Below are 12276 nucleotides of genomic sequence, written 5' to 3'. Positions count from 1 at the left end.
GGGACTCCCAGGAGAGGGGCTGGGTCAGCAGAAGGGCCCCTGAAGAGGCTCAGGGCAGGGAGTACTTGAGTAATGTTAACAAGTCATACTGTAGCATTCAGATGAATGTCCACCTCTCACCTCAAGGATCTCCCGGACCTCACAGGCTGTCTCCAGGGCATCCAGCTTCAGCTGAGCTGTGCCCAGGACCCGGTCGGTCTTGAATAGCCCCCGGGGTGTGTGATGGGGGGGGGGGGAAGATGGTTGGCCAGAGTGCTCTCTCACACCCCCAGAGCCCATGCAGTGCCTGCCCTCCCCGCCACCAGCTCACCCCTTGTGGACCACTTCAAACTTGATGCCTTTGGTCTGGATGGCCCTTCGGAAGCCTCGGTGGCTGCGGTTAATGCAGAGTTTACTGCTCCTTTGGGGGGGGGGGGAAGATGGTTGGCCAGAGTGAGCTCCCTCACCCCCAGAGCCCATGCAGTGCCTGCCCTCCCCGCCACCAGCTCACCCCTTGTGGACCACTTCAAACTTGATGCCTTTGGTCTGGATGGCCCTTCGGAAGCCTCGGTGGCTGCGGTTAATGCAGAGTTTGAACTGCTCCTTGAACTCTGCCCGGGGAAGGAAGGATGTCAGACTATGGTCTCATGTTCTTTCTACAGGGGATAGGGGCACCTGCTGCCCATGTCTCACCAGGGGAGTCTGTGTTCTTGATCACGCTGGTCTTGTCTTTCTGAGCTTCTTCCTGGGACCAGATAGGAGGCAGGAAAGCTCGGGGGCTGGGGACCCCTGCCCTACCCACTCCCCAGTCTGACGGGGCTTGAGCCCATCTCTCTTTGGCTTCCACATACCACATTGGGATAGGGGAAGTCAAACCGAATGAAGACATCCAGGTCACCGGAGGACATCCCTGCGGGCAAATGAGGGTGAGGGCTGGGCAGGGAGGTAGTCCCCATGGCCCTGACCTCTTGTCGCCCCCTCACCTGGAGGTGTGGGCAAGTTGACGCCCTTCACGATGAACAGGAGCATGTCATTGCTGCTGAGGTCGGGGAAGATCCTTGCGGGAGGGCAGGTAGGGAGACAGGAGCACCTCAGCGCCACTGTCTGCCCGCTTTCATTTTGCTGAGCAGGGGCAGGGAACAAACCCCACACTGGCCTTTGATGGTGTCTCGGCTCCTGGGCTCCAGTTTTAGAATCTGACAAACTAGAGTTTTCTGTCCAGTACTGCCACTGGCTAACTTTTGGGTCCTTTCTTCAGTCTGTGCGTATTTATTTTGTACCTATTTTGCACTAGCCAGTGGCCTTGCTGTGAGAATTTCCCTTAATTTAACAGGATTTCCAGAGCCTCCTACTATGTGCCAGCCAGTGCCCCAGCTACTATAGAGCGTTCTCTTCGCTTGACATTACTTGAGCACATACCATGTGACAGCCAATGACCTTGTGGCTGGAGGACCTTCCCTTCATTTGACAATATTTCTGGAGCCCCTCCTATGTGCCAGCCTATGTTCTCACTGCTGGGGATACAAAAGTAAATGAGAGACCCTGTCTCTGTGCTCATGGAGCCTGAGCTGGCCGAGTGGACAGATGACCAGGAGTATATAAACAGAAGAACAAAGCAACAGAGAATTAAAATAGGGGGTAAACTGAGGTGTGCTCAGGAGGAGCTGCTTTAGACAAGGTGATCAGGGACGGCCTCTCAGTGGAGGTGACATCATAGGTGATTCTGAATGTTAAGAAGGGGATGCTACATGGAGTCTGGGGAGGGGAAACCGCTGGGGCGAAGGCCCTGAGTGGAAACATGCTTGGTGTGTCTGAGGGACCAAAAAGAGCCCCGTGTGGCAGGAGGCGAGCAAAGTGGGGACAATGGGTGGAAAGAAAGTGATGGGGTGCCAGAGTAAACGGTGTAGGTTTTCCTGGGTTACCCCAGTGGCTGCACCTAACCTCATGTGCAAGTGGGAAAAAAAAAAAATCCGAACTTCCCAGAGTTAAGAAGACTTAAGTGGAGCAGGACCAATAACCACCATCCCGTGGGCTCACACACGCCCCCTGGGAAAAGGCACATCTCTGCGCTTAGCAGATCTTCCCCGTTTCCAAATGTGTCACTGTCAACACCACCCACCTAAACTCTCCTGCAGAGGCAAGTCCTCTGACAGGTTCTGGAGGGAGTAAACCCTTCCTCAAAGGGGCCACCAAGGGCCATGAGGGCCTTACTTGATAACGCTGAAGGTCCTCTGCTCAAAGTGGGCAGCGGGTGTGGGGAGTCCCCGGGCAAATGCCTGCTTCAGAGTCTCCATGCTCCGCTTACAGTCCTCCGCCAGTTTCTCAAATCTGCCAGCAAGAGGGCCCCGCTCAGGTCCCTGGTCCCAGAGATGGGCTGGGGGTGTACACATCTGAGGTGGGCGTGGAGGCACTTACTTGCTGGTTTCGGCAATGTTGCCCAGGTGTGTGAACTGGTTAGAGTGGTTCAGGCACATCTAGGAAGGCAGAAGACAGTGAGGGAAAGGATGGGGGTCCATGACCCTGGGGGATCCCTGCTGACCTGGGCTGGGGGCCCCCTCACCTCGTGCTGCTGCCTTATAAGCTTGGTGAGTTCACCATAGCGCCGGGCAGAATCCTGAGACAGACCAGGGCCAGGCCGCTGGACCAGGGTGAAGTCGTCCTTGTTGACAGGCGCAGGTGGTACCTGGGGAGGACCAGGCTCATGGGGAGGGGCCTGCTGGTCAGCAATGAGGGGACCCACCTGGAGCTCTGCAGAAACATCATCCCTCCTGGGAAAGGCCTCGCCTGACCACCACTCCATCCCCTGCCCCTGCTTTCTTCTTCCCCAAGGAAAAACTGGACACTCAGAGAGAAATGGATGGTCCTGCCCAAAGTGGCAGAACCTGTTAACTGTTTCCCCGAAATCTGATCCACACCCTCTTCCCTAGTAATGGAGTTCTAGCTAGGCAAAGGGCAGCCCCCCCCCAGGAGACTACATGTCCCAGACTCCCTTGCAGCTAAGTGTGGCCATGTGACTCAGTTCTGGCGTATAGGGAGTGTGCAGAAGTGATGGCAACTCCATCCACTTTCTTCAGAGGAAACTGCTTAGCCTGCCCTTTTTCTTCTTCATGGCTTCCTATAGGCTCAATGCAGACATAGCAGTGGTCCAGCTGCACCACGTGGACAAGGATAAGCTCCTCAGGTGCTGCAGAGCAACAAGATGAAAAGAGCCCGGGCCCTGGAGGGCTTTATCTCTCAGAACCCAGAGTACCCTGAGTGTTAAATGCAAGAAACATAAACATCTGTCTTGTTTAACCACTGTCTTGAGAGGAGCCTATTTGTTATAGCAGCATAACCTGCACCCTAATATGTTCCAAGTCACATGGCTGCTAAGTGGCCAGAGCCTGATGGGTGAGATCCTGGGAAGGTCGAGCAGGCCTAGAGGGTTCACCTTGGCGATGTCCACAGGCAGCCCGTTGCGTGAGGCCTCCAGCATGGGCTCCAACCCCTTGGCTTGGCGCAGGTGCATCTTGGCGCCCTCCATGTCATTTTTCTGCTTCGCACGCAGTGCGGCCTGCAGGAGCTGCTTCTTTCGTCCCTCCAGGAAGGCCAGCTGCTGCTGGGCTATGGGCGCAGGGGTATCTGCAGGTGCTGCCCAGCCTATGGCCAGGCAATGGGCAGCGAGGGGAGGGAGGGGGCACCTACCTCTGGTGGATGTGCCTTTGGGGGCTGCTTTGGGTGCTGGGGTGGATCCTGGCTGGGGTGCTCTTGAGGGTGGGGCCTTAGGCTGGGCAGTGGGTGCCACTGAGCTGTTGGGCTGCTGAGGGACAGAGAGGAAGTCAGAGCTTTTCCAGCACCTATGACAAGGCCACTCCCCAAATGGTCAGAGCCTGATGCTGACAACAGTGACCATTTTAGTTTGTTTCCTCAGCACTGAACACAACCTATGGTCCTATCCTTACGGAATCTGTGCAACAGCCCTGGGAGATAAGGATGATGACTGTGCCCACTTTACAGACGAGGCTGAGTCTCAGAGAACAAAATGACGTGCCTATGGCTACATGGGACGTGAGGCCAGTTCTTTCTGGCTCAAGTTTGAGATTGTCAGGTTTTGCTTTACTGCCACTCCCTGCCTCACCCCAAGGCTCCAGGCCCTCGCACCTTCTTAGGCTCCTCATCTTCTTCATCCTCGGGGCCTTCATCCTGGTTGGCCAGCTTCATGGCGGTCTCCAGGACCCCCACCAGGCTTGGCTGGGTGGGCTCAGAAGCCTCCAGGCCCTGGATCGGGGGAAAGCCTGGGTGGCCAGTTGGGGCCCAGTCAGGAGGGAGAGAGACCCATGTCATGATGGTGGAGACGTGGTTTCCTCCCCCTCCAAAGGAGCCTGGGGCTTTGAATTTGCTTTATATGCAAGAAGGAGCTGCTGACGGTTTGATAAAGACACCAGACCATGCCAACCTCCTTCTTGTCTCTTTGCTCCTCTCGCCTGACCCCAGGTCTTGACCATAGTCCAATAAGCAAGCACTGTGTTGAGGTGCTGTGCTGGGCACAAGGGGCAGTCCTGGGCTTGCGGGGCACTTCTGGGAGGCCAAAGTACAGGGGGATCATTGTTCTCAGTGGGATGCACAGGCAGCTCTGAGAACCCAGAGGAGACCTCCAACCCACTGGGCGGCTGATGGGGGCTGAGAAGGTATCTGTAAAGCTGAGAGCTGATGACTAGGAAGGAGTGAGTCAAACAAAGAAATGAAGGAATTAGACAGCGGTGGGCTGGTCAACAGGTTCTTCAAATAAAACCTCCTGATTCTTAGTGTTTGCCAATTTCCATAGAGTAAACACTCCCATTGTGACTGATTTTAAGCTACCAATTATCTAACAAGCTTGCAGAATTCCTAAACATGTAGCAATCAGCTCCCTGAGCCTGTAAATCAGAAAGAATGGCACCTGCAAAGGCTCAGAGGCTGGAGGGGTGGGGCAGTGGCTGGGCCTACCTGGGGGCACGGGCAGCTCAGCCACATCCACAGCTCTGCCAGCCTTGTGGGCTCGGATGACATCTTGGTATTGCTATGGGCGACAGAGGTGTTAGGGCTCGCTGGGCACGGTCTCCAGAGGCTGCCTACCCACCCCGTCGGCCCCCATGCACCTTGACAATGCGCTCATGCATGCGAGCCTTCCGCTGGTCTCCTTTGGTTTTAGCCTGGGCTGCGGCCACACGGTATCGCTCCATCCGCTGCTCCAGCGCCTCCAGCAGAGTCCGTGGGGGTGGAGGAACCTCTGGGCCAGACGGAAATCAGGGGTTAAGAGTCTTGGAAGAGGAGGCTGTCTTGTCCAGGTCTGCCCACCCAGAGTGTCCCAGGAGCCTACCTGGCGTGGAGGGCACTGTGGCAGGAGTTGGAGGCTGAAGTGGCAGTGATGGTGGCTCTGGAGGCAGCTGGTCTGGGGGCAGAGAAGTCCAGCGCAATGAGGGGCTTGCCTGCAGCCACCCCCATGCCCAGGCTGGTGGCCTGAGCGGGTCCCTGGGCCTGACCAAAGAGGGTGGCAGCATCAAGAAGAAGTCAGTGGAAGCCTCCAAAAGTCTGGAGGGTGGGCAGGTGGGGTCCTTACCAGGTGGAGGGGGCAAGCGGGTCAGGTCCACAGGCTCCCCCCGGCTCAGGGCCTCCAAGACAGCATCAAAGCTCTGTGAGAAGGAAGGAGATCAATGGAGGAGCCTCCATGCCCTGCGTGGACAGATGACTCCTGGCTCTGCCCCTTCCTTTGCACCATCTTGCTCAAGCCCTTTTGACACTTAGACCCACTTTACAGAAAGGATAAACTGAGGCAAATGAGACCGAGGGAGTGACCACACTGGAATTCAAATTTAGTCTGACTCCAGGGCCCATGTTCTTTGCCACCATGCAATGCTGGAAGCATCCTGTCCTCACCACGCGACCATCTGTCAGTAGGACACACCTTGGCCACACGGAAGTGTCTGGCGGCGGCAGAGGTATCTCCCTGCTGCTTGGCATGGAGGGCGGCCAGCTTGTACTCGCGTTGGAGGCTCTGCAACTGGGCCAGGGGGCCAGTGCTGCAAGGACCTGGGAGGGGGAACAACATACAAACCATTTCTATTCTCACAACAAAGGCTGTTCTTAGGCCCATTTTATAGATGTGAGAACTAAGGCTCGGAGAGGGGATGTTGTCTTCCCAAGGCCACACAGTCTGAAGAATGTGTGATGGGGACTCAACTCAGTCTTGGCAGACTCCGGAGCCACTGCTGTTGTGCCCTCCAAAATATTCTGGAAAATGTTATGTACCCTTCTGCATTTTTAAGTTGACATCTAAAATTTTTCATCTTAAGTTTCAAAAGTGGCCAAGGTTATCATTCTCAGTGTCTTGCCAAATAGACATTTGAAAAACGAAACCAAGACACCATTCTTTTAAACCTAATGTTTTTTAACTAGCACCGTAATTTGAAACTCACCCATATTCATTTTTTTTAATATGGCTAAATATGTATAAGGTAAAATTCACCAACTTAACCATTTTTTAAGGTATAGTTCAGTGGTGGTAAGCACATTCATGTTGTTGTGTACAACCATCACCACCATCTGTCTCTGGAACTTGTTCATCTTCCCAAAATGAAACTCTGTCCCTTTAAACACTAACTCCTCCTCCCCCTCCCCAGGCCCTTGCATTCACCATTCCACTTTGTGTCTCTAAATTTCACTCCTCTAAGGACATCACATTAAGTGAAATTATATAGTATTTGTTCTTTTGCGACTGACTTATTTCATCTAGCATAATATTCTCAAGGTTCATCCACATTAAAGCATGTGTCAAAATGTCTTTCCTTTTTAAGGTTGCATAATGTTCTATAATGCAGATATACCATTTTATTTATCTGTACATCCACCAGTAGACACTGGGGTCGCTTCTACCTATTGTGAATAATGCTATGAATATGGTATACAAATATCTATTCATGTCTTCTGCTTTCAATTCTTTTGGGTATGTACCAATATTTACTTATAAAATATTTCTCAGGGCTCACTTTTAGCAGCTGGGAATTTCACATCTTCTCTTATTTCTATCCATGTCTCCCACAGAATTTTATCATGATGTGATCTATGTATGTATCTGAAAGCCCTTTTTGACCACCCTATCATACATTTGCAACCAAAATACATTCATCTGGTATATCAGCAAATTTGAGAAACAGATGATTAAACTGCTATTTAAAAAGTATGTAACAGTTTCAAATAATATGTGCAATACATTTTCAGAGGAAGTATCTCTAAATTGAAAGGGATAGGTACAATTGATGGTATAAAAAAACAAAGCACAATAGATACACCACCCAGTGTCCACAAATCCTAGCAACACGACCTAGAGAAACAACTGGACCCTTTGCTTTAAGTTTAGGTGTAGCTGCCTGAGAAGGTATCTGCAGGTTGAAGCAAAATACCTTGACATGTGATTGGTTTCCTTTACTGTCATCCCAAGCCTCTCTCAGTGTTAAAAAAATTTTCTTCTGAGGTTGAACTATTGTTATGATTATATTTAGCACATAATTCAGCAGAGCCTAAATATCTCTCAAGCTTTCTGATATTCAGCTATTACATCCCAGGAGTAAAATTTTATTGGTAAGGCACTTCTTGCTAGAACAGCGGATGGAACAATACTGCGGGACTGCAGCCCAGCCTAAAACCGAAGGGGACCAGTGGAAGGCTTGTGTGCATGAGCACATTGTCGAGGTGCTTGGGGGCCCAAGTGCGGGGGTGGGTAGTTCTTGGAGGCCATGGTGGAGGCTGGGTCCACCTCCTAACATTTAACTCCTGTTTCCCTAGTCACTTCTTTCCTTTTTTTTTTTTTTTTAAGTGTAGAGAAACCTGCTTCACGACAACGAATAGGTGGGAAGGGACAGAGTCTTGTCACACAATTCTCTAAATCCCTGCCAACCTATATGCCAAAAACTCTATCCTGAAAAATTTGGGGTGGTTTCAGTTGCAAATTTCAGAAGACAGGCTTTCTTGAACATTGCCAAAACCAATGCCTTAGAGAACAGACTGGCTGCAGAGGATTTAGAGACCTGGCGTCCAGGTGTTCCCAATCTCAACCCCAGGCCAGCCTTTACTGTTGTCTCATGAGCTCCAGCCCCCGGCATTTGCCCCTGAAGCTTGGCCCAGAGTTCAGATTCCAGAAAGGAGAGGAGTGAATACTTCTTTCCTAGAGTGGCAGCCGGGCGACTGAAGAGGGGGAGGTTGGGGAAGGTAAACCTCTAGGTAGATGCTTCCTCCAGCCAGGTGAAAAGATAAGCTGAGTACTTGAGAATTACTCCTTTAAAATTCTATAAGTGAGAATGTCACTCAGTCCTAAAAAGGAATTGAGTTCTGACACAGGCTGCAATGTTATGCTAAGTGAAGGAAGACAGACATAAAAGGACAAATAGGTTTGTAACCAAAATATATGACCCCAGGCTAAGGGAGGGGATGGGGAGATAGTGTTTAATGGGGACACAGTTTCTATTTGAGATGAAGTTTGGGAAATTACAGGTGATGGTTGCACAACATTGGAAATGTAAGAAATGCCAGTCAATTGCACACTAAGAAATGGTTAAAATGGCAAATGTTATGCTATATATATTTTACCACTACCACAAAAAAAAAAAAAAGAAAAGAAAAGAAAAAAAAAGGTTTTAATGAACTCCAGGAGCATGCACACCTGGGAAGTGGAGGGGTGCTTACAATATCTAACAATCAGTACAGAGTCTGAACCATGCCGTGCCCCTTCCCAGGCCGCCCCCCCCACCCCGCCCCCTGCCCAGAAGCCAAGCGCTGAATACATCCCCCAACATCCCGTCAGCCCAGCCCTGCCATTTGCCTACCTAGGGGCAGCTGCGGCCTAGCCAAGCCCAGGGACAAAGCTGGGGGAGCAGGAGGAAGACTCTCCACTGTGACCCTAGGTTCTGGGGCCGGTAGGTTCACAGAGGCTGGTGGAGTGGGTGCAGGGGTGTGACTGGGTGTGGCCGACAGGCCCTTCCCCATGGCAACAGGTGGTGGGATGTCCTCTTCATCAATGGCATTGCCCTTCCGAACAGAGGCCAACAGGTTTTCCAGTGTCTGGGAGAAGGCATAAATGTGGGTTTCAGAGGAGCCCAGAGCTGGCTGAGGTGGTGGGGTCCTGGAACCCTCCCATCTGCCTGTTTACCTTAAGTCCCCGGTCATAGCGCCGCATTTTGGCACCATCTCCGGCTTGCTTAGCACTTTCCATTGCTGCCTGGTAAAGGGCCAGCCTCTCCTGCAAGGTGGCCTCTATCCCAGGGCTGGGGGCTGAGGCCTTTGGCTGTGGGAGGGGCCAGGGGCATGGTGTGGGCAGGTGGTAACCCAACTCGGCCCACCCTGAAGGTGTCCTTGGTTGAGAGCCTACTGCACACCAGGTGTATGACCCCTGGGCCAGTTGCCCACACCCTTGCAGGACAGAATTTATTATCCACTTTCCCAGTACAGAGAACTGAGACTCAGAGGTGTTCTATCACCTGCCTGAGGTTGCATGGCTAAATGGGGTAAGCGAGGGCCTTGAACCTGGGCTGCAGGGAGCAGGGTTGTTGGAGGTATACCTGGGCCACAGGAGGGTGGGACTCCAAAGTCTTCTGCTCCTCCCCAAGGACCTCATTTAATTCCGCCTGTAGGGACAAAAGGCCAGGGGCCTGAGTGAGGGCCCAATGGACCAGGCAACAATGGGGGAACAGCCCCCTGCTCTGCTCTCGATGCTCACCAGCAGGTCATCATCAGCCTCCACATCCTCCTCGTCTGTCCCCTCCTCCTCATCCTCGTCTCTCATGCACAAGCTGGCCATCTTCTCAATGGCCTCCATGGGCAGGGGTCCTGTGGCAGAGGGAGGCACCAGGTGGACTGGGATCCTTTGAGAGTCCCCAGCCTCCTGTCCCAGTCACCCATGACCCTAACAAATAGGGTAGCAGGCAGCGGGGTAGCATGTCCCCCTCCTGGTCCTTCTATGGCACCCCACTGCCCTCAAGTTGCCAGGCATGGCCCCGCTCCCCAGCTGACCTCGCTGGCCTCATCCCTTTCTTATCGAGGCTGAGTTCAAACTCTGGCTCTGGAAATTTCTCACTGTGTGACACTGGGCAAGTCGGGTGACTCAAACTTTTTATGGATCTGTGTATGTCCAAAAAAGACTGCAAAAGAGTTACATGTATTGATTTGGAGTTTTAAACAAAGTTTAGCCAGTAGATGAATTCATAAATACAGAATTCATAAATAATGAGGATCAAACTGAATTAGTAGAAAGTGTAAAAGGTCCGTGTGCCCTCTGGGACCCAGCCCCATACAACTACTGTGGAGTCTCCTGTACCCTGCCAACTCCTCCAGGGCCTTTGCCTATGCTGTAGACCTTCCCAGGAGTGCTCCCTAACTCCACGTGGCATTCCCCATCACAGGTGCCTCCTCAGGGAATCCCGCCCCAGCTGACAAGTCTCTCCCATCACTCTGTGCTTCTGCCATCCCAGCTCTGATCATAAGATAGCAGGTTGGACTAATAACCAGGTCCTGTGTGAAGTACTTTATGAACACTAGAAGATTAACTCCTGTGATGTAAGTGTGGTTTATTCCCATTTTACAGATGGGAAAACCGATGCCCACACAGGTATTAGGACGCATTAAAACGTAGCCAGTAAGAGGCAGAGCTGGGATTTAACCTTCACTCTGGGTCCAGAAATGCTCACTTAACCTTTAACCCAGATTGTAGGTTCCAGGAGGACAGGGACATTCTCTGTCTCCTTTCCCCCATCTCCCCAGCACCCAGCTCTGAGTCCTGCCCACAGTGGGAGCTCGGGAAATGCTCCAGGGTGGTTTGAGAGTCTCACCTTTGCCTTTGAGCTTCTCCAGAGCTTGGGGCTGGCCCCCCACCAAAGCCAAGAACTCAGCCTCTAGTTCCTCATTGTTAACTCCATCCTCGGGGATCATCAGGCCATCCGGGGAGAGATCAACCAGCAGGCCCAGCTGTAGGAACAGCAAGGGTCCAGTCAGACCTTGGGATGCATCCCGCTTGGCTAGAGGCAGCCACAATGAATCCAGAGTCCCCTCAGAAGGAAGTGAATCCAGGCCTCTTGGTGAAAGCCATTTCCCTGGGGAGTGCCAGAGGCTAGAACAAGCCCAGAATGCAACAGGTGTCCAAGATGGGCCAGGCTCCCTGGCATAGACCAACACAAGGCAAAGGGCAGATGGGGAGACCCAACTCCCCGCACGGAGCCTGCACCCATGATGCACTGCTAGCCAAGTGCAGTGGAGAAAGCAGGCCCCTCCCTCTGCCCAAAGCACAACTACTCTGCACACCTGGGCTTTTCCTCCCAGTATCCTCAGCAGAGGGGGCCATGCAGGAAGGTTGGAGGCATCATGAGCAAATAGAAGCCCTGACAATAACATAGACGTTGAAAGTGGGGTCTTTGCGATCAACAGACCCATCCTCCTATCCTATCCTGATTAATAACCCATCGCAACGTGATAACATTAGGTCAAACTACAAAACTGCCCTTTCTCTGGGTCAAAAATGGCCAAATAATGAGTCACATATGGCTCCTTCTAATAATATAGTATCACATATTGAGTGCTATGTTCTAGCACTTTTCATAAACTGTCCCAATGAATTTTCACAACTGTCCTGTGACATAGGGACTCTTAGAGCCTCCATTTTACAGATGAGGAAACTGAGGCTGAGAGCTGCAAAATAAAGAATCCAACGTGCAAAAGCCAAGAGGGATCTTCAGGTTGGCGAGACTCGAACACCTGGGCACTAAGCTGTGGCCTTACGTCAACACTGAGAAAAATCAAACTCTTCCAGTGCCTGAGGCAGAGGAGATGGGGCAGGGAGAAGGGATCCAGTCACATTCCTGTGGGCTCATGGCAGCAGCTCTGGATTTGCACTTAACTCTGGCCAAGCTGTTAATTCTTATGACCTTGGGTAGGTGTCTTCACCTCTCTAGGTCTCAGTGTCTTCATCTGTACAATAGGGATAAAAAGAGTCTGTCCTGGCCTGGCTGATGTGAGGATTCAAAGCGTGCTCAGGCCTGGGGAGCAGTAACTGTCCTTCTTACCCCAGGTGGAGGCCTTCCCCTCCAGGACTGGAGCTGCTGCAGCAACAGGTGGCCCTGAGCCTGGGGCGGGGCGCCACGAGCTGGGGAGCCAGGGCCAGTAGGCCACACTTTGGGAATAGAACCTCACCTGGGAGGCGGGGATCAGAGATCACCTAGGAGTGGCGATCAGGTTCCCCTGGGAGGTAGGGCCCTCCCCTAAATGTGTGACAGGGATAGGGAGGGTTTCTCGGGTAGC

General features: G+C 52.3%; 1 protein-coding gene across 1 annotated transcript in view; it reads right to left on the bottom strand.

The window, feature by feature from the left end:
- The window catches only part of CC2D1A (coiled-coil and C2 domain containing 1A), a 16176-nt gene that overhangs the window by 3488 nt on the left and 412 nt on the right, over window positions 1-12276 (bottom strand). The window contains exons 2-22 of the mRNA XM_015594765.2: window positions 10815-10950; window positions 9707-9816; window positions 9549-9614; window positions 9140-9274; window positions 8817-9051; window positions 5903-6027; window positions 5558-5630; window positions 5318-5389; window positions 5097-5227; window positions 4945-5017; window positions 4120-4253; window positions 3664-3775; window positions 3410-3582; window positions 2540-2662; window positions 2395-2453; window positions 2191-2307; window positions 963-1036; window positions 831-889; window positions 673-724; window positions 492-590; window positions 121-212 (exon numbers count right to left, since the gene is read on the bottom strand). Of these exons, the coding sequence (XP_015450251.1) occupies window positions 121-212; window positions 492-590; window positions 673-724; window positions 831-889; window positions 963-1036; window positions 2191-2307; window positions 2395-2453; window positions 2540-2662; window positions 3410-3582; window positions 3664-3775; window positions 4120-4253; window positions 4945-5017; window positions 5097-5227; window positions 5318-5389; window positions 5558-5630; window positions 5903-6027; window positions 8817-9051; window positions 9140-9274; window positions 9549-9614; window positions 9707-9816; window positions 10815-10950 (2250 nt within the window). The remainder of the gene's footprint in view (window positions 1-120; window positions 213-491; window positions 591-672; window positions 725-830; window positions 890-962; window positions 1037-2190; window positions 2308-2394; window positions 2454-2539; window positions 2663-3409; window positions 3583-3663; window positions 3776-4119; window positions 4254-4944; window positions 5018-5096; window positions 5228-5317; window positions 5390-5557; window positions 5631-5902; window positions 6028-8816; window positions 9052-9139; window positions 9275-9548; window positions 9615-9706; window positions 9817-10814; window positions 10951-12276) is intronic.

The sequence above is a fragment of the Pteropus alecto genome, unplaced genomic scaffold (genome assembly GCF_000325575.1).
Source record: "Pteropus alecto unplaced genomic scaffold, ASM32557v1 scaffold388, whole genome shotgun sequence".
Lineage (NCBI taxonomy): Eukaryota > Metazoa > Chordata > Mammalia > Chiroptera > Pteropodidae > Pteropus > Pteropus alecto.
This window is presented reverse-complemented; position numbering and strand designations above follow the sequence as displayed.